The 26,790-nt window shown below is 47.0% G+C and overlaps 1 protein-coding gene across 4 annotated transcripts in view; it reads left to right on the top strand.

Annotated features, from left to right (window-relative positions):
- The first annotated feature begins 1,280 nt into the window (after nucleotides 1-1,280).
- Nucleotides 1,281-26,790, top strand: part of IRF9 (interferon regulatory factor 9) — a 45,672-nt gene continuing 20,162 nt past the window's right edge. For 3 of the 4 annotated variants that reach the window (XR_016312683.1, XM_089677181.1, XM_089677180.1), the window contains exons 1-3: nucleotides 1,281-1,423; nucleotides 16,476-16,531; nucleotides 21,925-22,104. Coding sequence is in view for 3 of the 4 variants with exons in the window: in XM_089677181.1 (XP_089533307.1) it covers nucleotides 21,925-22,104 (180 nt within the window). In the remaining variant the exon portion in view is untranslated. The remainder of the gene's footprint in view (nucleotides 1,424-16,475; nucleotides 16,532-21,924; nucleotides 22,105-26,790) is intronic. The other variant, XM_089677178.1, reaches the window with a different exon arrangement.

Here is a 26,790-nt window from a genome sequence, read left to right as displayed (position 1 = left end):
GGCAGTCTATCAGTGTGCGGTTGTCTATCAGTGTGCGGTGTCTAGCACTGAGCAGTCTATCAGTGTGCGGTTGTCTATCAGTGTGCGGTGTCTAGCACTGAGCAGTCTATCAGTGTGCGGTGTCTAGCACTGAGCAGTCTATCAGTGTGCGGTGTCTAGCACTGAGCAGTCTATCAGTGTGCGGTTGTCTATTAGTGTGCGGTACAGTGTTTATCAGTGTGCGGTTGTCTCTCAGTGTGCGGTGTCTAGCACTGAGCAGTCTATCAGTGTGCGGTGTCTAGCACTGAGCAGTCTATCAGTGTGCGGTGTTTAGCACTGAGCAGTCTATCAGTGTGCGGTTGTCTATTAGTGTGCGGTACAGTGTTTATCAGTGTGCGGTTGTCTCTCAGTGTGCGGTGTCTAGCACTGAGCAGTCTATCAGTGTGCGGTGTCTAGCACTGAGCAGTCTATCAGTGTGCGGTCTGTCAGTGTACAGTGTTTATCAGTGTGCGGTTGTCTCTCAGTGTGCGGTGTCTAGCACTGAGCAGTCTATCAGTGTGCGGTTGTCTCTCAGTGTGTGGTGTCTAGCACTGGGCAGTCTATCAGTGTGCGGTTGTCTATCAGTGTGCGGTGTCTAGCACTGAGCAGTCTATCAGTGTGCGGTGTCTAGCACTGAGCAGTCTATCAGTGTGCGGTGTCTAGCACTGAGCAGTCTATCAGTGTGCGGTTGTCTATTAGTGTGCGGTACAGTGTTTATCAGTGTGCGGTTGTCTCTGTGTGCGGTGTCTAGCACTGAGCAGTCTATCAGTGTGCGGTGTCTAGCACTGAGCAGTCTATCAGTGTGCGGTGTTTAGCACTGAGCAGTCTATCAGTGTGCGGTTGTCTATTAGTGTGCGGTACAGTGTTTATCAGTGTGCGGTTGTCTCTCAGTGTGCGGTGTCTAGCACTGAGCAGTCTATCAGTGTGCGGTGTCTAGCACTGAGCAGTCTATCAGTGTGCGGTGTCTAGCACTGAGCAGTCTATCAGTGTGCGGTCTGTCAGTGTACAGTGTTTATCAGTGTGCGGTTGTCTCTCAGTGTGCGGTGTCTAGCACTGAGCAGTCTATCAGTGTGCGGTTGTCTCTCAGTGTGTGGTGTCTAGCACTGGGCAGTCTATCAGTGTGCGGTCTGTCAGTGTACAGTGTTTATCAGTGTGTGGTTGTCTGTCAGTGTGTAGTGTCTAGCACTGAGCAGTCTAGTGTTGGACAGAGTAGCACAGCACTAGTTACTATCACAGGCTGGGCAGATGTGTGTTGTGTTGAGCTCAGCCAGGTCACGTGATTTCTGGGAAAAGGAGGAAGAGACAGAAGCAGCACTGAGAAGCTGGGGGCGGTGTGAGAAGAGAATAGAAACTGTGAGAGGAAAGGTTTCTCGAGTGGAAATAGAAGTAGACATAAAGGTGTAAGGTAGGTACTGTGGTTTTTCTCATGTCTAGTCAGATACCATGACGTGTAGTAGAAGTTGCACTGAAGCTGGGGCTTGACAACAACATAGAAAGTGGAGTGCACATGTCTGCTGTGTCTGCGGGGAAACTTCTCCAGGAAATTGGCGGTCCAGTTGTGCGGGGTTTGTTTTGATGTCAGTGGCGGTGTAGTTGTGCGGGGTTTGTTATGATGTCAGTGGCGGTCCTGTTGTGCGGGGTTTGTTATGACGTCAGTGGCGGTCCAGGTGTGCGGGGTTTGTTATGACGTCAGTGGCGGTCCTGTTGTGCGGGGTTTGTTATGAAGTCAGTGGCGGTGTAGTTGTGCGGGGTTTGTTATGAAGTCAGTGGCGGTCCAGTTGTGCGGGGTTTGTTATGATGTCAGTGGTGGTCCAGTTGTGCGGGGTTTGTTATGACGTCAGTGGCGGTCCAGGTGTGCGGGGTTTGTTATGACGTCAGTGGCGGTCCTGTTGTGCGGGGTTTGTTATGAAGTCAGTGGCGGTGTAGTTGTGCGGGGTTTGTTATGACGTCAGTGGCGGTCCAGTTGTGCGGGGTTTGTTATGAAGTCAGTGGCGGTCCAGTTGTGCGGGGTTTGTTATGAAGTCAGTGGCGGTCCAGGTGTGCGGGGTTTGTTATGACGTCAGTGGCGGTCCAGTTGTGCGGGGTTTGTTATGACGTCAGTGGCGGTGTAGTTGTGCGGGGTTTGTTATGAAGTCAGTGGCGGTCCAGGTGTGCGGGGTTTGTTATGACGTCAGTGGCGGTCCAGTTGTGCGGGGTTTGTTATGAAGTCAGTGGCGGTCCAGTTGTGCGGGGTTTGTTATGACGTCAGTGGCGGTCCAGTTGTGCGGGGTTTGTTATGACGTCAGTGGCGGTCCAGTTGTGCGGGGTTTGTTATGAAGTCAGTGGCGGTCCAGTTGTGCGGGGTTTGTTATGAAGTCAGTGGCGGTCCAGTTGTGCGGGGTTTGTTATGAAGTCAGTGGCGGTCCAGTTGTGCGGGGTTTGTTATGAAGTCAGTGGCGGTCCAGTTGTGCGGGGTTTGTTATGAAGTCAGTGGCGGTCCAGTTGTGCGGGGTTTGTTATGAAGTCAGTGGCGGTCCAGTTGTGCGGGGTTTGTTATGACGTCAGTGGCGGTCCAGTTGTGCGGGGTTTGTTATGACGTCAGTGGCGGTCCAGTTGTGCGGGGTTTGTTATGAAGTCAGTGGCGGTGTAGTTGTGCGGGGTTTGTTATGATGTCAGTGGCGGTCCAGTTGTGCGGGGTTTGTTATGACGTCAGTGGCGGTCCAGTTGTGCGGGGTTTGTTATGACGTCAGTGGCGGTCCAGGTGTGCGGGGTTTGTTATGACGTCAGTGGCGGTCCAGGTGTGCGGGGTTTGTTATGACGTCAGTGGCGGTCCTGTTGTGCGGGGTTTGTTATGAAGTCAGTGGCGGTCCAGTTGTGCGGGGTTTGTTATGAAGTCAGTGGCGGTCCTGTTGTGCGGGGTTTGTTATGAAGTCAGTGGCGGTCCTGTTGTGCGGGTTTGTTATGAAGTCAGTGGGGGTCCAGTTGTGCTGGGTTTGTTATGAAGTCAGTGGCGGTCCTGTTGTGAGGGGTTTGTTATGAAGTCAGTGGCGGTCCTGTTGTGAGGGGTTTGTTATGAAGTCAGTGGCGGTCCAGTTGTGCGGGGTTTGTTATGAAGTCAGTGGCGGTCCAGTTGTGCGGGGTTTGTTATGAAGTCAGTGGCGGTCCAGTTGTGCGGGGTTTGTTATGACGTCAGTGGCGGTCCAGTTGTGCGGGGTTTGTTATGACGTCAGTGGCGGTGTAGTTGTGCGGGGTTTGTTATGACGTCAGTGGCGGTCCAGTTGTGCGGGGTTTGTTATGAAGTCAGTGGCGGTCCAGTTGTGCGGGGTTTGTTATGAAGTCAGTGGCGGTCCAGTTGTGCGGGGTTTGTTATGACGTCAGTGGCGGTCCAGTTGTGCGGGGTTTGTTATGACGTCAGTGGCGGTGTAGTTGTGCGGGGTTTGTTATGAAGTCAGTGGCGGTCCAGTTGTGCGGGGTTTGTTATGACGTCAGTGGCGGTCCAGTTGTGCGGGGTTTGTTATGAAGTCAGTGGCGGTCCAGTTGTGCGGGGTTTGTTATGACGTCAGTGGCGGTCCAGTTGTGCGGGGTTTGTTATGACGTCAGTGGCGGTCCAGTTGTGCGGGGTTTGTTATGAAGTCAGTGGCGGTGTAGTTGTGCGGGGTTTGTTATGATGTCAGTGGCGGTCCAGTTGTGCGGGGTTTGTTATGACGTCAGTGGCGGTCCAGTTGTGCGGGGTTTGTTATGACGTCAGTGGCGGTCCAGGTGTGCGGGGTTTGTTATGACGTCAGTGGCGGTCCTGTTGTGCGGGGTTTGTTATGAAGTCAGTGGCGGTCCAGTTGTGCGGGGTTTGTTATGACGTCAGTGGCGGTCCAGGTGTGCGGGGTTTGTTATGACGTCAGTGGCGGTCCTGTTGTGAGGGGTTTGTTATGAAGTCAGTGGCGGTCCAGTTGTGCGGGGTTTGTTATGAAGTCAGTGGCGGTCCTGTTGTGCGGGTTTGTTATGAAGTCAGTGGGGGTCCAGTTGTGCTGGGTTTGTTATGAAGTCAGTGGGGGTCCAGTTGTGCGGGGTTTGTTATGAAGTCAGTGGCGGTCCAGGTGTGCGGGGTTTGTTATGAAGTCAGTGGCGGTCCTGTTGTGCGGGTTTGTTATGAAGTCAGTGGGGGTCCAGTTGTGCTGGGTTTGTTATGAAGTCAGTGGGGGTCCAGTTGTGCGGGGTTTGTTATGAAGTCAGTGGCGGTCCAGGTGTGCGGGGTTTGTTATGAAGTCAGTGGCGGTCCAGGTGTGCGGGGTTTGTTATGAAGTCAGTGGCGGTCCAGTTGTGCGGGGTTTGTTATGAAGTCAGTGGCGGTCCAGTTGTGCGGGGTTTGTTATGAAGTCAGTGGCGGTCCAGTTGTGCGGGGTTTGTTATGAAGTCAGTGGCGGTCCAGTTGTGCGGGGTTTGTTATGACGTCAGTGGCGGTCCAGTTGTGCGGGGTTTGTTATGACGTCAGTGGCGGTCCAGTTGTGCGGGGTTTGTTATGAAGTCAGTGGCGGTGTAGTTGTGCGGGGTTTGTTATGACGTCAGTGGCGGTCCAGTTGTGCGGGGTTTGTTATGACGTCAGTGGCGGTCCAGTTGTGCGGGGTTTGTTATGACGTCAGTGGCGGTCCAGGTGTGCGGGGTTTGTTATGACGTCAGTGGCGGTCCAGTTGTGCGGGGTTTGTTATGACGTCAGTGGCGGTCCTGTTGTGCGGGGTTTGTTATGAAGTCAGTGGCGGTCCAGTTGTGCGGGGTTTGTTATGAAGTCAGTGGCGGTCCAGTTGTGCGGGGTTTGTTATGAAGTCAGTGGCGGTCCAGTTGTGCGGGGTTTGTTATGAAGTCAGTGGCAGTCCTGTTGTGCGGGGTTTGTTATGAAGTCAGTGGCGGTCCTGTTGTGCGGGTTTGTTATGAAGTCAGTGGGGGTCCAGTTGTGCTGGGTTTGTTATGAAGTCAGTGGGGGTCCAGTTGTGAGGGGTTTGTTATGAAGTCAGTGGCGGTCCTGTTGTGAGGGGTTTGTTATGAAGTCAGTGGCGGTCCTGTTGTGAGGGGTTTGTTATGAAGTCAGTGGCGGTCCAGTTGTGCGGGGTTTGTTATGAAGTCAGTGGCGGTCCAGTTGTGCGGGGTTTGTTATGACGTCAGTGGCGGTCCAGGTGTGCGGGGTTTGTTATGAAGTCAGTGGCGGTCCAGGTGTGCGGGGTTTGTTATGACGTCAGTGGCGGTCCAGTTGTGCGGGGTTTGTTATGAAGTCAGTGGCGGTCCAGTTGTGCGGGGTTTGTTATGACGTCAGTGGCGGTCCAGTTGTGCGGGGTTTGTTATGACGTCAGTGGCGGTCCAGTTGTGCGGGGTTTGTTATGAAGTCAGTGGCGGTCCAGTTGTGCGGGGTTTGTTATGAAGTCAGTGGCGGTCCAGTTGTGCGGGGTTTGTTATGAAGTCAGTGGCGGTCCAGTTGTGCGGGGTTTGTTATGAAGTCAGTGGCGGTCCAGTTGTGCGGGGTTTGTTATGAAGTCAGTGGCGGTCCAGTTGTGCAGGGTTTGTTATGACGTCAGTGGCGGTCCAGTTGTGCGGGGTTTGTTATGACGTCAGTGGCGGTCCAGTTGTGCGGGGTTTGTTATGAAGTCAGTGGCGGTCCAGTTGTGCGGGGTTTGTTATGACGTCAGTGGCGGTCCAGTTGTGCGGGGTTTGTTATGACGTCAGTGGCGGTCCAGTTGTGCGGGGTTTGTTATGACGTCAGTGGCGGTCCAGTTGTGCGGGGTTTGTTATGAAGTCAGTGGCGGTCCAGTTGTGCGGGGTTTGTTATGACGTCAGTGGCGGTCCAGTTGTGCGGGGTTTGTTATGACGTCAGTGGCGGTCCAGTTGTGCGGGGTTTGTTATGAAGTGGTTGTGTGCAGATATGACTGTATTTGCCTACAGGTCAGCAGGTGACGGAGCCCTGTGTTCCTGTACAAGCATGTTGTTTTCTCCTGTACAATCAGTTTCATGGAAATATGGATGATGGCTGCACTTTCATTTTGTAACTCAACTTTAATCAGCAAAATGTGTTTTTCCATGAATGCTGTGCAGAGTGAGAGGAGGAAATGCTTTGTGCACTTGGTCCTTTATTGTGGTTTCTTTCTGTCTCACATCACAGTTGCCACATTAGTTTCTCAACCCCTCTTCCTGAACCTCAGGGTGCTGGATAGGTCAGCTGAGCACAGCACAGGTTTCCTGCATTGCACCCTGAAAATGGCCCTCCAGTTCAGGAAGCACCATGTTCACAGTGCTGGCCCTCCCAAGACATTGGCCCCTTTCACACTGACGGTCCAATTGGGTCTGCCTGTCAGTTTTTCAGGCGGACCCAATTGGACCATCCATAGAACTCTATGAACCGCTGGGAGTCAGCGGACATGTGTCCACTGACACCCGCCGGAATCCGATCCTGTACGCCAAAAATAGACAGATGGGGATCCACTCCCCATCTGTCCGGCGGATTGGATGACAGTCAGGTGGAAACGGAAAAGCAGTCCATTTCTATTCAACAGCCCCATAGATGTCAGCAGGCTGTGCCTGTGTCTGCTCTGCAGAGAGGACACAGACCTGTCATCCGCCCGCTCAGTGGGGATCAAGGAAGAAATCCTCCGCTGAGCAGGTGGATCTGCTGACGAGTCTGCCCCGTCTGAACTGGGCCCGAATGTGGTTGTAAACAGTCCAGAGTTTATACAGCTTTTCTGAGCTTTCAAAAAACAGGGGGCAGGGAGTTGAAGTTAGACTACACTTCAGGAGAGCTCTGAGAGCTGATTGGAGGGAAGGGACACCCCCGCCTTTCACACAGCTCACAGGAACAGAGTGGAGGCTGTCAATCACAGGCTGTGTGCTGGAGCTTCCTCCCTTGTCACGTTTTTTGTCCTGGTATCAGGAAATCTTGTCAGATGTGATTCATGCTTATAGCAGAGGAAAGAGACAGCAGAGAGAAATTGCACTTAGTGCTTTGAACTGAGACAAGCACTACAGAAATATGGGCTTTGTTCATATTTCATATAACAGGCTTACAACTTTAAAGCAGCACCAAAGTTAAAAAGTGAAAAACTGCTATCGGGCAGTTTTTTGGGGGTTTTTTTCTGCAGAAGAGACATGGAATGAAATACACTTACCTGCCTGCTCAGTCTTCTTTAGAATGTACACTGAGCTGTTCATGGGAACCTCTGTGTGCTTTCACACTACACCTTGGTGCCAGAATAACAGAGCTCCTGGGCACTTCCGAGTTCCATCAACCACCACCAATCAATCAAGATGTACAAAAACCTGGTCCCCAGAGGTAACCAGACAAGATGTCAGCACCGCATCTCTGAAGCAGAGGTATCTGCAAACTTTGCTTCTGCTTTACAGTATATCTAAAAAAAGTTTTTGATTTAGATATTATTATTATTATACAGTATTGGCGCTTTATAAATACTGTATAATAATAATATCTAAATCCAAAACTTTTTTTTTTAGTTTTGGTTAGAGTAATGCTGGCCATACATGGCTGTTTTATTTTCGTTCAGCCCTGGGGCTGAACCGATTCCTGTATCCACACATCTGAGGTGGCTGCGTGAATTCTCCCCATTGTGTCATTGTATTCTGACAGGGGGACTTCCCTGCCATCAGAATACATGGATCAGTGCTGATCGAAGCAAAATGTTCAAACAAGCCAGTTCATGTTCTCATAAAGAGGAACAGCCAATAATGGATCAAAATTCGGCTGGTTCATGGTGAACCAGCCAAGTTCTGATTGATCCATGGCCAGGTTAAATTGGTCTGGACACTTCTTGTTTGTCAGGGCACCTCTCTGGTAACCAGGTCATTAAAGCGGAACTACACTGCATCTGACCATCACAAACCAAAAACACGGTTTAATTAATTTTCAATATTCAAAGCAAACTCATCCATCCATATCTCCATGCTTTATTTTGTTGTGAAATCAGTTAAAAAACACCCCTCTAGCATTTCCGGCAGTGGCCATCTTGAGTAAGGGCAGAAGATTCGTGTAGCATTTACTTGCTGGAATTCACATGCCTTTGGCTCAGGCATGCTAGCAGGAGGGTGTGCTTAGCTAAGAATACCCCTCCTTCCCTCCTGAAGACTCCTGGGATGTATGACATCATTTGCCTAGACATGGAAACAATAAAGTAACTGAAGAAAAATCTCCTGCTGCCCCCAGGCCCCTGTGTGCTCCCTGGTCCCCCCCACCCCACCCCTTGCAGCACTGCTGGCTTTGCCCCTCACCTCTCCCGCTGGCTGCTGCAGGGGAAGTGTCAGGATGGAAATGGGTCGGAAAATGTAATTTACCAGTCCCTTCCTTTTCTACATGGACAGAGTCAGTGATTGGTACCGATCACTGACTGTTCATTCATAACTGAAGCATAGTAAATTTTGTTTACTGTGCTTCAGTTTTTGAATGAATGGGAAGCTCTGCACAGAGCCATTCCTGTCCATTCATTCTGTGCAGCTGAGGCTGCAGAGATGGAGATTGAGCTCTGTGTCCTCAATCTCTCTTTTCTCTCTCAAAGGTGAAACATCAGAGGTCTGTTTAGACTTCTGATATCTCACCAAAACCCCCAACTGGGCTCCTAAAAAAAAAAATTGTAAAATATAAGAAAAAATACAATTGTAAAATAAATAAAATGGTAAAATTTAATACAAAAAATAAAACAATATTAAGAAAACTACTGGCACCAGTGGAAGAACTACCAGGGTTGCAAAGGTCACACTTGAGATTGGTGCCTGGTGTTTAGCCACTGTGCGGATATCCCAAGATGGCAGGAGAGTGGGCCACTGCAGAATATGTGAAAGGGTCCTGCGCCTGGAGTAAACGGCTCCAGGTTCGCAGGGAAGGGCTCCAGTCGTGTGTTGGGGGTGTTTTTTGGTTGGTCTTTATGGTTTGTTGCACTGGATCCCTGAAGGTTATAGTTATGCCTCTGTCTACAGCTCATGGTAGGTTACAAAGTGGGTTGTAGATATAATAAATACCGTATTTGCCGGCGTATAAGACGACTTTTTGACCCTTGAAAATCTTCTCAAAAGTCGGGGGTCGTCTTATATGCCGGTACACATGTTAGGGGGGCTGCGGCATTAAGTACAGGGGTTTGCAGGGGCTGACGTCTCTTACCTGGATCCAGTCCCACAACGATCCGGTCCAGGAAGCGCGGCGTCTCCTTCAGTTCGGCCACTGGATGTTCGTGCGGCTGCGCGGCTCCGCCTCCTCACCGGTGATTGGCCGCCAGAACTGTAGCTCAGGAAAGGCACACAGGCGGCCAATCACCGGCGAGGGGGTGGAGCCGAGCGGCCCCGCGAAAATTGAGTGCCGGAGCAGCAGGTAAGTGCTCTGTGTAGAGGTGCTGCTGCAACCACATATGCTGGCTGCAGCAGCACCATACGAGAACAGGGTCAGCAAGTCTCAGTGGGAGGAATAGTGCCCCATCATTGGTGTCACTGATACCAATGATGGGGCACTATTCCTCCCACTGATACCAACGATGGGGCACTATTCCTCCCACTGACACCAACGATGGGGCACTATTCCTCCCCCCCACTGACACCAACGATGGGGCACTATTCCCCCCCCCACTGACACCAACGATGGGGCACTATTCCTCCCCCCACTGACACCAATGATGGGGCACTATTCGACCCCTCACTGACACCAATGATGGGACACCATTCCTCCCACTGATACCAATGATGGGGCACTATTCCTGCCACTGATACCAATGATGGGGCACTATTCCTGCCACTGATACCAATGATGGGGCACCTATTCCCCCCACTGATACCAATGATGGGGCACTATTCCTCCCACTGATGCCAATGATGGGGCACCATTCCTGCCACTGATACCAATGATGGGGCACCTATTCCCCCCACTGATACCAATGATGGGGCACCTATTCCTCCCACTGATACCAATGATGGGGCACTATTCCTCCCACTGACATCAATGATGGGGCACTATTCCTCCCACTGGTGTGCATTGGAAGAGGGGTAGTCTTATACGGCGAGTATAGCCCAAACACTACATTTTAGCAGGAAAAGTAGGGGGGTCGTCTTATACGCCCAGTCGTCTTATACGCCGGCAAATACGGTACATGAACAAATAATAAATTAACTTTTTAACTCCTTCCCACCAGCCATATGCAACTTTGTGGCAGCACTTTGTTGGGCCACATATATGCATATTTCCCACGCCACTGTTTTGTGCTGGGAGTGCCTCCAGCACTGTGACCATGCTGTCACCAGCAGCTCCCAGTCACCATTTACAATGGGGAGACAGTAAGACATGCTCTTGATCACGTCATCACTGGGACAGCTAATTGCAGGGATCACATGATCAGGAGCACACTTACTGGCCTGCTGCATTAGGATACCCTTAAAGGGCCAGCTCCCCTTAGCAGAAAGGAGTTAGAGACTAAAAATACTTCTGAGTACTCTGTACTGCCCTATGGAATATGTCAGCACTTCTGATATACAGGAAGCAAAGAACAGTTCTCATGTAATTTTTCTATTGTGATGATAAATATATTAACCTCTTCACACTGGAGCCTCCTGGCGCTTTAAGGGGTTTCAGACGCCAGGAGGCGGGGCGGGGTTTTAGGGTCATGTGAACGCTGTGATTCGCTGTCACAGCGGTCACGTGATTGGAAAAGGTCCCGATCACAAGGGGAGATCGGTACCTTTCCGTGAGACACCGACATATGTTCTGGGAGAGCGCAGGGCGCGCGCTCTCAACACATATGCGTTTTCAAATGGTACAAAAATATGCAGCCACTCGGCGTCAAGGCCCAGTTGCCTAGAGACCGCATATTTGTGAACAGTTGGCGTCAAGGGGTTAAGAACAACACTGACAGAGATTGTATCCCCAGTAGGGACACAGACAACAATAGATATTGATACAAAAATGATAAAACCAAAATCGGGAACTATGCTAGAGTATAGTATAAATGAATAGACCGACTCACCAAAATTGAGGTGGTGTCCCCAGGACCAATAGGATATGTAACACAAACACTTACTGCGGGTAAAGAACCCACAAGAAAAGAAGTGCCAAAGATAACAATCTGCAGTTTAGAAAAATATTTATTGAACACTGTAAGATATAAATTTAGCAAAAATAGTCCCTCCACAAGAGTAAAACATATTGACAACGTTGTCATGTCATAAAACCACCCGCCGGGGCACTCAGACATACCTGCCATTCACACTGGAATATGCGTATACATGAAAATGGGGCTATGTAGGCTGCAGGCCTCATAGAATTAACTGTCATATGCAATCACTGCAATTGGATGACAGTGTAGAGTTGCAAACTCACAGGGGCCTCTGAATAACTACAGATAGGTTGTATATGAGCATGAAAGAGTTAAGCAGTTATAGTTATGGCAGTCCACCAGTCTGAGGATGTATATGCTCAATGCTGACACACATAATCCTGTGTGATGGTCTTCACTTGCAGTCAAATCATGTAAAGTATGGCAATGATAGCACTGACAGCGGCAGATAATCACTGTGAGCTTAAGAAAAATCCAGCACTGATATACGGCAGCCACAGATGACAGTGACCTGTGGATGAGGATATAATGAAACGCAGCCTCCCGCTGCTTGCAATTGAAAAGAGTCACCTGGTGCGTAGCGCTTGGCCGAGCAATCACAATCCAAAGGATAAATTCCAATATGGACACAACCTGGGCCAATAATATAAGCTCAGCACTCCAGATATGGTCACCGATGCCGATGGATCCCAATATTAATTGGCTGTATAGTGCTGCTGGTCACGCACTCCATGCGGAGATAAGTGTGAATAAGACTGCAGTGGCAGATCCAATGTGGTGCGGCTGGTTGATAAAACCACATGGGGGTGTCTGAATGTCCGGGACGGGGGCGTCACAACGCTGTGACGTCAATGCTTTTCACCCACCAAGTCATGTGAGCTTCTTCAGGATGCTGCAGTCCACACACTAAGGGCTTGCATTGAGAGTGTTTCACTCTTGGGTGGAGGGACTATTTTTACTATATTGATATCTTACAGTGTTCAATAAATATTTTTCTAAGCTGCAGATTGTTCTCTTTGGGACTTTTTTTCTTGTGGGTTCTTTACCTGCAGTGGGTGTTTTTGTAACAATATTGAACAGAGGTTTCAGCTCTTCCACATTCTATCCCATACTAGTTCTCTGTCTGTTCAGCTTTCTTTGCCGAGTTCTGAGGAAGGTGCTGTACGCAGTAAAGGTTGGCCTGCATTAGCAAAGTTCAGTTTCATAAGTGGAAGGAAATGTATGATGATATACATGTGGATTGTGCACGTCCTGAACTTGTTTTTAAAGGTCCAAGGGTTGTCATTGTAATCTGGGCTTCTCTAAATGGTGTCATTACTGACCTTAAACAAGTGTAAGAATAATTCAGATTTTTCACACCCACATTTCTGTCTCATAGGATCCCTTCTAAAGCTGGCCATACATTATACAATTTTCTTTTTCAATTTCCTTTAGATTTACCTTTTAACTATGTGCCTGCCTGATTGCATGCAAATTGAAAATGTTAGGTTTGGTCTCATATTATATGGTTTTGATAAATCTAAAGGAAAAATGTACAGAAAAATTGTAGAATGTATGGCCAGCCTTCGTTTTATTATAGCTATCTAAAGCTGGCCATACACTAACTGACTGATTGAAATTGTCCCTGCCGGACCAGCTGAATTTCAGTGATGTGGGCTTCTCTTCTTGACAGAAGTCCATTCTTTAATTAAATTCTTTTGAAAAACATGTTGGATAATTTTCTATTGATCTTTGGCTGTAGCTGCCAGAATACAGTTTCCCAGCTGGGGGATTCCTCCTTCCAGCTCATTTGTGTGAATCTGTTCTTTTAAAACACTTCCAGCCCACCTACATTCAGAACTTATAAATGTGATTCTGGATCATCCAGAAATCGGGGACTTCTACATGCTGCCCAAAATCCACAAGCCAGGAAATTCAGGCAGACCCATCATAACAGGTATGAATACACTCACCGATCAAATCTCAGGCTTTGTAGAAAAAGTTTTAAAACCGTTAGTCAAGAATACTGCTAGTTTCCTGCAAGACACAACTGACTTTCTGAACAAGGTCAACAACATACAGCAATTACCATCTAATACACTTCTAGTGACTATGGATGTAGTAATATCCCTCACAAGGATGGATTAGCTGCATGTCACAGATCCTTATCATCCTCACCAAACCATAAATACACTGCTGAGGATGTTACACAGCTCATTGAATTCATACTTACACACAACTACTTTGCTTTCAATAAAGACATCTATCTTCAATGTATGGGTACTGCGATGGGAAGTAAAATGGCACCCCAATATGCCAATTTATTTATGGCTAACCTGGAGGATAAATTCCTGAACAGCATGGAACAAAAACCATACAGATACTATCGCTATATTGATGATATTTTCATCATAAGGACAGAAGGTGAAGAAAACCTAAAACAATTTTACTCATTGATGAACACTTTTCATCCATCAATCAAACTAAAAATGGAATACTCAAACACACAGGTCAACTTCCTAGACACCACAGTATACATCAGGGGTGATACGCTTCACACCTCAATATACAGGAAACCCACTGACAGATGCAACTACCTCCACAGTTCTAGCTTCCACCCCAACACACGAAACGTGCCATCATACACAGTCAGGCCATTAGATACCACCAAGTATGTTCTGACCCAAGAGACAGAGATAAACATCTCGGGACACTAGCAGACTCCTTCCATAAGAAAAGTTACAAGGACAAAACTATCAACACCAGCATAAACACAGCCTTGAGAACCCAAAGAGAAAATCTACTTCAGTACAAGGAGAAAAAAACAAACAACCGTGTACCTCTAGTAACCACATACAACCCAGCACTAGAAGGAATAAGAAAAATAATCAAAGATTTACAACCCATCATAACAGAAGATAGAACTCTGAAAGAAATATTCCAGCAACCACCAATACTAGCTTTCAGACAACCCCCCAACCTCAGAAATAAACTAATCAGTAGGAAACTTCCTTCTGATTATGATGTCGCAAATAATGGAAGAAAACCCTGCAATAAGAAACGCTGCAAACTGTGCAACCAAATCAATCCATCAAAAAGGGTCAGACACTCAAAAGGGATCTTCAATATCTCCGGATCATACAGCTGCACCTCCAGTAATATTGTGTACCTTATCCAGTGCAGAAAATGTAGCAAAGGATCTTATGTTGGCGAAACAGGACAAAAGTTGCAAACAAGGATGAATTTGTACAGACATACCATCAAGGAACATAAAGAAGATGATCTTTGCACACCTGTGAGACACCATTTCGCACAACCAGACCACACTTTGGGAGACCTCAATATTTTGGTTCTTAAAGGAAATTTCAAATCCATTCAGGAAAGAAAAACTCATTAACTAAGAATGATATTTCTATTTGACACAATAGATAACGGCCTGAATTTGGACATGGGATTCCTCAATCATTATCCAACAGTTTTATGACTATCAGCTCAAGCATGACTGCCTCTGCTAGTATTTTGAACAGATGGATGGGCCTGTGGCTGGAAAATAACAGGCACAGAGCTCCACTTCAACTCAGATGCCAGCAAGGTGGAGGTGGGGTACTGATATGGGTTGGTATTATTAAAGATGAGCTAGTTGGACCTTTTCGAGTTGAAGATGGACTCAAAATCAGCTCCCAAACCTACTGACAGTTTTTGGAAGACACTTTCTTCAAGCAGTGGTACAGGAAAAAGTTTGCATCTTTCAAGAAGACCATGATATTTATGCAAGACAATGCTCCATCACATGCATAAAAATACTCCACTGTGTGGCTAACCAGTAAAGATCAAAGAATAATGACATGGACCCCTTCCACACCTGACCTAAACCCTATTGAGAACTTGTGGGCTCTTCTTAAACAGGAGATATATGGTGAAAACAGTACACCTCAGGCAGAGTAGTCTAAGGCAAGCCGAGTCCAGAATCCACAGAGCAAGGTCAGGAGCAAGCCAGGTCAGCAGCGGCAGATCAGTCCGTACAAACAGGAACACGGGTCACAGGAAGCTGAAGAACATCCAGCGATTAGTACACAGCTGAGGCTCCTTTAACCTTCCTGGCGGTAATCCCGAGTGTAGCTCGGGGTTAATTTCAGTACCAAAAGCGGTAACCCCGAGCAACACACAGGATTATATTGCTGCGGTCCCTCGAGGTCCCTTGTCCCACAATCCCACGAGGTCTTCCCGCTGTGTCCCTGGCCATGTCCACTGGCCGATGCCGGCATTGTCTTCTGGGTTCCGTTCCCTGCGAGTGTCCGGACGTACGGGGAGCGGAACCGGCGGGAGATTAAAAAAAGTCAAAATTTTACATACACACAATACGCTGTAATCTCTTAGTATTACATTACTGTATCAAACCATTTCACATACATTTTGTCCCTAGTGCTTTGTCCTGTGCCCTGCCTGTACTTTTACTGTTCTTTCTGCCTGGAAACTGAGAAATGTCCATGGCGTCCAAAAAGCGTCCCTTTAGGTCAAAAGCGGTTTTAGACCAGCTAGAGAACAGTGATAGTAAATTAGAACCACTTGCAGAATTGAGTGATAATGATTTGTGGGGAAATTCGTCATCAGACACTGAAAATGATTTTGCGACTTTGCTCAGTGATGTGCGAACTTGGTGCTCTATTTCAAATGTCAGTGTCTTTGGTTTGATTACATTATTGAATTTATTATTATTTTTATAATTATTATAATGTATGATTTTGTGTTTCAAACTTTATCATACCCGGGAAGTTTACTAGACTCTTGTTTGGACAGATTTAAGTGAGTTATTCCTAAGAATTACAGGCCTACAATATAAAACAACAAATTTCCATGAAAAACAATGTACCACTTTGACATTCAAAAATATTGATTAGTTAGACCGCCAGTAAGCTAAATAGGCAGCTTGGTGGGAAGACTTGCACGCTGCATATTAGCCTGGGCTTATCTGTGTGCTGGTACACATGAACGAGCATTAGCTGCATGGGAATTAGCATCAGCTGCACAGGAATTCACATGAGCTGCAGAAGAGGTAGCATTAGCTGCACTAGTTTCCTGACAATAATCCTCAAAAATACTTGCCTAATAATTGTGCACAATGTGTAGTTAATATAATAATAGTACTAAATATTTGGATCCTTTTTCTTTCACATGCCTATATTTATCATTTTCTCTACATTTACATAGGATTTTATGTAAAATAATTACCCCAAAACCGCCCACGTAGTAATAGTTTGATAAATAATGTATAAAGTTAAACATTAAAATAAAATGTAAAAAATTATGGTCACGGCCCTTTATTTCGATTTAAATCAGAATATGATAACTTTTACTATATTATACCTTTAAACACACAGACCAATACCACTGTTAAAACGTAACCCAACTATTGTCTTGGTCTTTTAGGTCTCAGGCACCAAGTATCTGTACCATACCACCGGAAACACTGTCCAGCCACAAAGGTATACAACTAATGATATTATTAAATATTTGAATCCATTCTCTTTTTCAGCCTTTTATTTACTATTTTTCTGTACACTAGAAGGGGTCTTTGAACTATTGCATGAAAAATTAAAAAAAATGGAATTGCAAGCCATTTTTGTAAGCATTTGGCAGCCATGGCTTGACTATCGGCTGGTCACCCACTTCACTACCAGGCTCCTCCATTTTTAATTGGACAATCTATTATTGCCTCTCCCAGGTACTAGAAGTGCACGCTTTCTGGCTACGTATCCTTTGTGGCGAACTCTCCTTGACCCACCTATACCTCCCTTTCCCTCCCCCTCCTTTTTTTTCTCCCTTTTCTTTACCTTCTTCTCCCCTCTTTCTCTTTTTCTTTGTTCTCTTTCCAATATTCACCCTCTATGTCATCTAGAAACTGTGCAGGCCTCCTCCTCACCCGAGCTGTGTGACGGAACTCCTATGGGGCTCTTGTCACCCCACCACCCATCAGCATATGCACACAGCTACATTTAATAGGGGTTAGGTTGCACGACCCACGCCATGTTCTACAACCTTGATTTATATGTGACCCCTATTGAACTTTAGCATAGCACACTTTTTGATATTGTATTTCTTTATTATTCATGTACCCCTGCGTGGGTCAGCCACTTTAGTAATATAATATTTTGAACTATATCTTTGCTATTGCTTACACATTATATGCTGTAAAAGCTTTTTGGTACCAGAAAATCACATGGAAAACCAATGCCCATGTGGTTTTTGGTGCTTTTGGCAGGGTCTCCTCCTACAAAAAAAAAAAGATTAAGTGTGAAAATGCATCAAAAACGTGCATAAAAACACACAGAAAAGTGCATGATTATGCAGCAGCCCTAGCATGAACCTAGGCTTAGAAAACAATCTCACACTATATTGTCTTGTTGCAGGCAGCATAAGCTTCCTTCCACCTAAATGTTTGAATCTTTTCTTTTGTCCATGGAAGCCTATATCCCTTGTGTGTATATATACAGATATGCAGCGCTGAACATAAGTTTAACCCCTTCATGCCGGATCATCCCGGCGTGAAGAGGAGTTTCTGCGTCCGGAGGTAGGTCATGTGGCCGCCGTGACCTCACGTCACGGCTGGTCACATGATCGGGAAAGGTCCCGATTGAAAGAGCAAGGTAACTTCAGACCTCTCTCACAGTAACCAGGGACATCTCCTCAGAACTCATAGACCAGCGGATAGAATTCAGCAAAAAATAGGAATCTCTCCACCTTAGGGGCTCGTTAGTAATGAGCCAGAGAATAAAGTGCTGATAGTGTAGTATTTTTATTGGAAATTGGAATAAGCACGAGTGCGAAACGCGTCAGAGGGGAGCTTTGCTGTTGTGACGGCACACCGCTGAGGCCGCATGGAAGGCCGGCGGCCATTTTAACTCTATATCCCAGATGTGAGTGTAACTCTTGCTCTGCATTATTATTATTATACAGTATTTATAAAGCGCCAATAGTTCGCTCAGCGCTGTACATTACAAAGGGGGACAGAACATGTGACAGAACAATACCAATACAATGCAAAACATGAGGGGATTGAGGGCCCTGCTCTTTCGAGCTTACAATCTAGGAGGGAGGGGATGGTGGCACAGGAGGAGATAGCTGTGGGGGATGGAGTGGTAGGAAGAGTGGAGGAGGTCGGCAAGTTAGCAGGGGGTGGGGTAGGCTTCCCTGAAGAGATGGGTTTTCAGGGTGCGCCTAAAGGAGAGGAGAGTAGGTGATAATCTGATGGGTTGGGGCAAGGAGTTCCAGAGGATGGGTGACACTCTGGAGAAGTCCTGGAGGCGGGCATGGGAGGAGGAGACCAGGGAACTAGAGAGAAGGAGGTCTTGTGAGGAGCGGAGTGTGCGTGCTGGGCGGTACTTGGATATTAGGTCAGTGATGTAGTTTGGGGCAGTATGGTGGACAGCTTTGTACATCAGCGTTAGGATTTTGAATTTGATCCGTTGCGCAATCGGAAGCCAGTGGAGGGATTGGCAGAGGGGGGTGGCGGAAACGGAGCGGTTGGAAAGGTGAATGAGTCTGGCAGCCGTATTCAGGATCGACTGAAGCGGGGATAGCCAGCGGTGAGGCAGGCCAGTGAGGAGGGAGTTGCAGTAGTCGAGTCGTGATATGATGGAGTGGATGAGCTGTTTAGTGGTTTCTGGGGTTAGGAACGTGCGGATTTTGGCGATGTTGCGGAGGTGGAGTCTGCACGAGTTTGTTAAAGATTGGACTTGGGGCTGGAAGGATAGGTTGGAGTCCAGAATGACGCCAAGTACTCTGGCCTGCGGGGCGGGTTTGATGGTGGCGTTGTTCGATGTGATAGAGAAGTCAATGGGGGGTGGTGTCCGGGCTGGGGGGAAGACAAGAAACTCGGTTTTGGAGAGGTTCAGTTTAAGGAAGTGGAGCAACATCCAGTCTGATATGTCGCTCAGCAGGTGTGTGATTCGGGCGGAGACCGAGGGGGTGAGGTGGGGGGTTGAGAGATAGATTTGTGTGTCGTCGGCATAGAGGTGGTAGTTGAAGCCATGAGAGTGTATGAGTTGGCCAAGGGAGCAGGTGTAGATGGAAAAGAGAAGGGGCCCGAGGACAGAGCCTTGAGGGACCCCAACAGAGAGGGGGAGTGAGAGGGAGGCGGTAGCATTATAGGTAACGCTGAAGGAGCGTTGTGACAGGTAGGATGAGAGCCAGGAGACAGCAGAATCTCTGAGGCCGAGGGAGTGTAGTTTTTTGAGGAGGAGGGGGTGGTCGACTGTGTTGAAGGCCGCAGAGAGGTCAAGGAGTAGGAATACTGAATAGTGGCCATTAGCTTTGGCGGTTAGCAGGTCGTTGGAGAGTTTGAGTAAGGCAGTTTCGGTGGAGTGTAGGGGACGGAAGCCGGACTGTAGGGGATCGAGGAGGTTGTTGTCGTTGAGGTGAGAGCATAGGCGGGTGTAGACTAAGCGCTTGAGGAGTTTAGATGTAAATGGCAGCAGGGAGATGGGTCTGAGGTTGTTCGGATAATTGGGGTCCAGGGAGGGCGTTTTTAAGTATGGGGGTGATGTGTGCATGTTTCAGAGGGGAGGGGAAAGTGCCGGAGGAGAGGGAGAGATTGAAGATGTGGGTGAGGGAGCGTAGGATGGAGGGGGAGGGAGGTCGTAGGAGTTGTGAGGGGATAGGGTCGAGCGGGCAGGTGGTGAGGCGGGCATCAGAGAGGATCTTGGAGACTTCCTCGATGGTAGTAATGTCAAAGGTGCGTAGTGTTGGGGGAGCTTCAGTGTGAGGAATGTAGGGTGGGGTGGAAGAGGAGGTTAGGGCAGTGGGAGAGGGGTGATGAGGGGGTAGCTGAGTGAGGGGGAAGGGGGTTGGAGGGAGTTTGAGCAGCGACGAAGTCCCTGCAGGTTATGTCGAGGGGGAGGGGGGATGAGGGAGTAGCTGTGTGAGAGGGGACGGGTTGAGAGGGCGTGTGAGTTGCGGCGATGTCCTTGCGAATTGTGTCTATCTTGTTTTTGAAGTGATTAGCAATCTCAAGGGCAGTGAGTGAGGTGCTGGGTGGAGGTGGGGGTGGAGAGAGTAGAGAGTTGAAGGTGGAGAAGAGTCGGCGAGGATTGGAGGAGAGGGCCTTGATGAGGGTCAGGAAGTAGGCTTGTTTGGCTGCGTGGAGGGAGGAGGTGTAGGTGTGGAAGGCAGATTTGTAGCGGGTGAAGGCTTGTTGGGATTTTGTTTTGCGCCATAGTTTTGGTGTGATCAGTCTGTCAGGGCTGGAGCGGTCGGGGTCTGATGTTGCGTGTGGTTAAAGGCGCTAGTGAGACAAGGGCAGTTGAGAGCGCGTTGTTGTAGGCGGTCATAGCCAAGTCGGGGCAGGACAGGGGGAGGATGCTGTCGTGGAGTTGATCAGCTGCAGAGTGGAGGGGGGCAGGGTTAAGGTTGCGGAGGTTACTGCTGGTAGTAGTGTGACATTTGGAGGGGTAGGCATTGGAGGACGAGGAGATAGAGAAGGTGATCAGGTTGTGGTCAGAAAGAGGGAAGGGGGTGTTAGCGAGGTTGTGGGGATCACAACGGTTGGAGAAGACAAGATATTACCTTGTATTATATATTGTTATTCCGATTTCCAATACAAATACTTCACTATTAGAACTTTATTCTCTAGCTTGTTACTAACAAGTCCCTAAGCTGGAGAGATTCCTGTTTTTTGCTGAATTCTATCCGATGGTCTACGAGCTCTGAGGAGATGTCCCTGGATACTGTGACAGAGGTCTGAAGTTGCCTTGCATGCCGACCATGTGCCAGATGATTTTAACCAACCTTATCCACACCCAGATGACCAAAATGGGATAATACATACACAAATGTGCTTCTAATTTGCTCTTCTGGTGAGTACAATCACATGATCAGTTCCTGTCACGGATTTCACCGACACGGATCACCTAATTGCTGGACTTTATTTATATGTCAATATTTCAACAAATCACTCAAGTCACTTTATATTTATTTATTTATTTGTTCTCACTTTGCTGCTACGTCATCATTGGACGATTCACGTCATATTTATTCACTTATAGCGCTATAAGGCGCTCGCACCAGTCACTTTAAACTTATTTTCAGCGCTGCATATCTGTATATATATTTGTTTAGAGGGTAAGAGGTTTCACTTTCATGCAAGCAGCTAAAAAACCTAGCGCTCGCTTGTGTCTTTTGAATACTATATCCCTTGTAGACTACAACAGAAGTGCCTTTCTAACCCCTAGATTAGTTTGATGGGGGAAATCGCTGTACACTTCATATGGGAACTGCCTGCCTGGCAATATGGGATCAAGGCTTATGAATGATCATGGAAGGATGATAGCACAGTGTTACTCTGCAAACAAGTGGAGGAGAAAGATTTGTTGGATGATTTCTACAGTTGATACCTTAAAGCGTTTGTTTTCTTACTGTTGGTTTTCACAAAAGTCACCGGATGCAATTAACACTATAAGAAAATTTCAAGTTCATCACTTATATATCTGTTTTGAGTGCTTTTTGAACTATTAAGACACTGGACTCATTTATGATTATTGTTGGTTTGATTATTAATTATCACTTTTAAGGGGTGTGTTTTGTTTATATATCTCAGTTGGGTATTTGTTTAAAGAGGGGGAGATTCTCTTTGGAATAATTTTATATAGTTTGAGAACCAACCAACAAACATTTCTTTTGCTGTATACCATTTGTATTTGCAGTTAGACAGTTATATCATGGTGCTTAGAAGTGTGTTACTTTTTTTTTTTTTATTGATGGGTTGGTTTCATTTACCAAGTCAACCACATGAAAAAGTACAAGATTATTCTCATAACAGCTCTATATGATATTGTGTGGCTGTGTAGGCTGTGAGTAAACCATTTTGCTGGGTGACTTTCAGATGGCCACTGGTCGGGGTCGTTCTGCACGGAAGCTTAAACCATGGCTAGTGGAGCAGATTGAAAGTGGAAAGTATCCTGGACTAATGTGGGATGATGAACAGAAAACTTGTTTCCGAATCCCATGGAAACATGCAGGGAAACAGGACTTTCGACATGATGAAGATGCTGCCATCTTTAAGGTACTTCTCTTACTATATACTAGTGTTTTGTTACATTGTTAATCTGAAATTATTTTTTCTTTTATTTGATCCTTCCAAACTCATTTTATGTTATTTTACAAAGCAGTACAAAGTAGTACTTATTACTCTGAATTAAGCATGCTTTTTTGTTCAGTTTTCCATTTTTTATTATTTATCAGTCACCCTAAACGATTCTCGTTGTGACTTACAGTTAGCTTTTCCTGCAAGTTGTTGACATGGGGTCTTAAAGTAGGACTTTGGCTACCTATAAAAAATAAATGTGCTGCAGTATTTAGTTGTGAGAATATCTTCACTTACAGGTTTCCCTTTTTCTCCTGCGCTCTCACAAATACCTGTTGATTCTGCCATGGATGTGCACCTCAAGCCGCTGCCTGTGATAGGGTGGTGATGCTTCTTGCACTGCATGCGGAGCAGCATTTTCACCCTAATGCCCTGCCTACTTGCACTACAGTGGGATGAGAAAATGTTGGGTAGGGGGGCATGGCTATCAGCATTGTCACTACTGATTTACATGCCTGTAGCTTGTCAGTCAGCACCTGGCTATATCCAGTCCTGCCAACTGATTTTTGAATTGCCTTGCTGAAACCCTCCCAACTGAAAGTTGCTGTCTCTTAGAGTGAGGCAATGCAAACTGTTGAGAAGCATTATTTGGAGACCCGACTTGTTCTTCTGACCTCATTTCGCATAACTGCTTGATTGCAGGAACAAAGATTTTACAGCACCTAATTATTATTTAATTAATACATAACTGGATAAAATTGTTTCTTTTATATTTTTGTCTGCAGTCCAAAAACTTATCTCTGTAAAGATGATTATTTTTTAACTGCATTCAAGGATAACATGGAATGAAATTCTCTGAGACGTCTGCATGCATTGGTATTAACAGAATTTATGACAAGTTATAACCATTTAGCGGGAAACAGAAAAAATCAAAACATGTTGTTATTTTTTTTTTTGGGGGGGGGGGAAAGAGAGCGTGAAAGTGTTTAAAGCTTGTCAGGTTTCTGTTGCTATCTGTTACCCTATCTGGGAATCTTTCAATGGTGGGAACATTTGTTCTGAGGGCAGCTGTATAAAGGGTTGATCAGAAGAATGGTAACTGGACCCTCCATTAGAAAAAGTGGAATCAACGCAGGGGCAGCCTGTAATGTTACCAATTGGCACTGGACCTTGCCTTTACAGAACGCTGCGCAATGATATATTGTTTGGTGTTTTTCTTTGGTAGGGTGCTATACTGGTCAAGGGCAGTGAACCCCAGATAGGGGATTGAGTCTTTGAAGAACCTGTAGACAAACCTGCGTAGCTGGGTGAAGGTTGGAACCCACCCCCCTCAACGGGGTCCAGTAGCCAGTCTAGTAATCACCCCTGACAGCCCTGCTGGTACCCCTGGAAGGCTCGTTGCCCCCCCCCCTTCCCCCCCTCACTTGGCTGGTTTTGCTAAGGAGAGTGACCTGGTGTCAGGGTGTGTGTTGCTCTTTGCGGTTGGGGCCAGATGCATCAGACTATGCTGTGAGTCTTTGGTATGTTTTTCTGTGAAGGCTGTTGGCTCGCTCTGTTCTATGTGCTCCTATTGCCCTCTGTGCTGCAGACCGTCTCACAGATTGCAGTTTTGGGGCTGAGGGGCGGTCCTGGAGCCTTCTGACACCAACTACGGGGGTGGAGCTATGCTCTCCTCTCTCTGCAATCCCTGATACTGACTGCATCACAGGACAATGATATCATGAGGGGACGGAGTCTCATGATGGTGGCCATATTGCCCACATCATATCATATTTGGTCTGAGCACACCAACATCTCCTCCGAGGTCATATGAGCACACTTTCAGAGAGTGGTGGGGGCACTGGCAGTTACATCCTTCTCCTGTTGGCATTTGCACAGTGCCCTCTTGGCTGACTGGGATCTTAGCGTAGGTCCCATTTTTATGGTGTAAATAGGCCTCAAGTCTCACAGATGGCAGAGAGGAGGGGACATGGGGAACGAGTCCCGAATATCTACACTGGGTAGGGAGGACCTGGATGTAGCCATGCTACTACAGTTTCCCCTGGGTGGTTAATGTGTTCCTTGGGGCTCTGGCTTGAGCCATCAAGGTTGAAAACTTATTATTCCCTCTCTCTTCCCCTTATTAACAGAGGAGGAGCTTTTGTAGGACGACACAGAAGAAGACAACTTTATACCTGAAGGTAAGGAGGCAGAAGCCTCCTCTTCCAAGGGCTCTTCATTTCAGGAACTCCAGGGTCAATATTTAACTCAGACTCAGAAGGCCTTTGAAGAGAGGTTTGCACTGATGTGAAGTTGCCACCTCCCAAGTCCTCTTCTCAGTTGCCACCTCCCAAGTCCTCTTCTCAGAAAGTTCCACCCCTGCGATCATGGCAGCCACCACAAGATCCTCAGTCATTCCCTGTACATCCTTACCTTAAGGACATTTTGTAAGCAGACTGTGCACACCCCCAAGATGTTTGCTCCACTAAACAAAATTCACTCATCAATACCCTATGGAGGAGGAAATCACTAAGTAGAGTATGCCCTTGATAGATGCGGTGATCTTTTATCTCCGCAAGAAACTCGCATGCCCAGTGGATGAAGGTCCGGTTTTTAAAGAGCATCAAGGTTGGAGCATTACATCTGTCCAGAGGGTTGGATTCCTCTAGCGGAGATACTGATGTGGGCGAATGACTGGCACAGTGGCTCACAACTACAAGCTGTTATTTTAGAGATTTCTTCCTACAATCTTTATTTATTATTATTATACAGGATTTATATAGCGCCAACAGTTTGCTCAGCGCTTTACAATATAACGGGAGACAATACAGCAACAATACAGTTCAATACAAGAGGGATAGGAGGGCCCTGCTCCTTGGAGCTTACAATCTAGGAGGGAGGGGCTAGTGGTACAAAAGGTAGTATCTGTGGGTGATGGACTGGTTGGAAGAGTAGAAGATTCCAGTATTAACTGAGGGCAGGATAGGTTTCCCTGAAGAGATAGGTTTTCAGAGATCGTCTAAAAGCAGAGTAGGCGATAGTCTGATAAATTGGGGTAGAGAGTTTCAGAGGATGGGGGAAGCTCTGGAGAAGTCCTGGAGATGAGCATGGGAGAAGGAGACAAGGGAGCTAGAGAGTAGGAGGTCTTTGGGTGATATTTAGAGACAAGATCGGTGATGTAATTTGGGGCAGAGTTATAAATGGCTTTATACGTTATTGTTAGTGTTTTGAATTTTATCCATTGGGCAACGGGAAGCCAGTGGTGGGATTGGCAGAGAGGGGTGGCAGATACAGAACGGTTAGTAAGGTGGATGAGTCTGGCAGCAGCATTCATGATAGACTGAAGAGGGGATAGCCTGCAATTCGGTAGGCCAATGAGGAGGGAGTTACAATAGTCAAGGCGAGATACAAGGGAGTGAATAAGTTGCTTAGTGGTTTCCGAGGTTAGGAACGGGCGTATTTGGAGATGTTGCGGAGGTGGAGTCTACAAGATTTGGACAGTGATTGGATTTTGGGGTGAAAGGACAGATGGGAGTCTAGGATTACACCTAGTACCCTGGCATGAGGGGATGGAATGATAATTGTGTTACTGATCTTGATGGAGAACTCAGGGGAGGGGGCATGGGCTGGAGGGAATACTAAGAGCTCAGTTTTGGAAAGAATGAGTTTGAGGAAGTGGATTGACATCCATGCCGATATGTCACTTAGTAGGTTAGTAATACGAGTGGAGACTGAAGGGGTGAGGTGAGGGGTAGAAAGATAGATTTGTGTGTCATCAGCATAGAGATGGTATTTAAAGCCATGGGAGTTTATCAAGTGACCAAGGGAGGAGGTGTAGGTGGAGAAGAGAAGGGGTCCAAGGACAGAACCTTGAGGGACCCCTACAGAAAGAAGGAGTGAAGAGGAGGAGGCAGCGCTATAGGTAACACTGAAGGAGCACTGCGATAGGTAGGAGGAGAACCAGGAGACAGCAGAGTCTCTGAGGCCAAGAGAGTGGAGTTTTTTGAGGAGGAGGGGATGGTCAACCGTATCAAAAACTGCAGAGAGGTCAAGTAGTAAGAGTACGGAGTAGTGGCCATTGGTTTTAGCAATTAATAGATCATTAGTGAGTTTTAGTAGGGCAGTTTCTATGCTTTCAAATGTTTCTTTTAATCAAAAAAGAGTGTCGCTTTTGCAAGTTTTAAATCATTTTATTTCTTTGGGAGTGATTGTTCCTGTTCCAGAGGATGAAAAGTTCTGCAGTTTCTATTCAACTGTCTTTATGGTTCCAAAATTGAACGGCGACGTTGGTCCTATTCTGTATGTCAAACATATCAACAGGCATCTTTGGGTGCTGAATTTCTGGATGGAATTGGTGCATTCCATAAGGGCCTCTCTCCAGCCAGGGGATTTCCTGTCATCAGTGGACATAAGATGCCTACTTACATATCCCAATCTTTTCTCGTCATCAGAGGGTTCTACAGTCTGTGGCGGAAGACAGTCATTTCCAATTTGCAGCTCTGACGTTTAGGCTGTCCATGGCCCCTAGAATGTTCCTAGCTTTGATTCTGGGCCTTCAGCGGACCCAGGGGGTGCCTGTTCTAGGGTACTTGAATGATTTGCTTCTGAGGGATCATTCTGATCTTCTTCTGGAGTGCAGTGTTCATCTCACAGTATGCACTGTGGAGTGGTTTGGCTGAGTTCCCA

This window comes from Staurois parvus, unplaced genomic scaffold, assembly GCF_062004578.1.
Source record: "Staurois parvus isolate SC_StPar_1 unplaced genomic scaffold, SC_StPar_1.0 ptg000178l, whole genome shotgun sequence".
In the NCBI taxonomy this organism is placed as follows: domain Eukaryota; kingdom Metazoa; phylum Chordata; class Amphibia; order Anura; family Ranidae; genus Staurois; species Staurois parvus.
The sequence above is the reverse complement of the archived record's forward strand: the minus strand, read 5'-3'. Positions and strand labels throughout refer to the sequence as shown.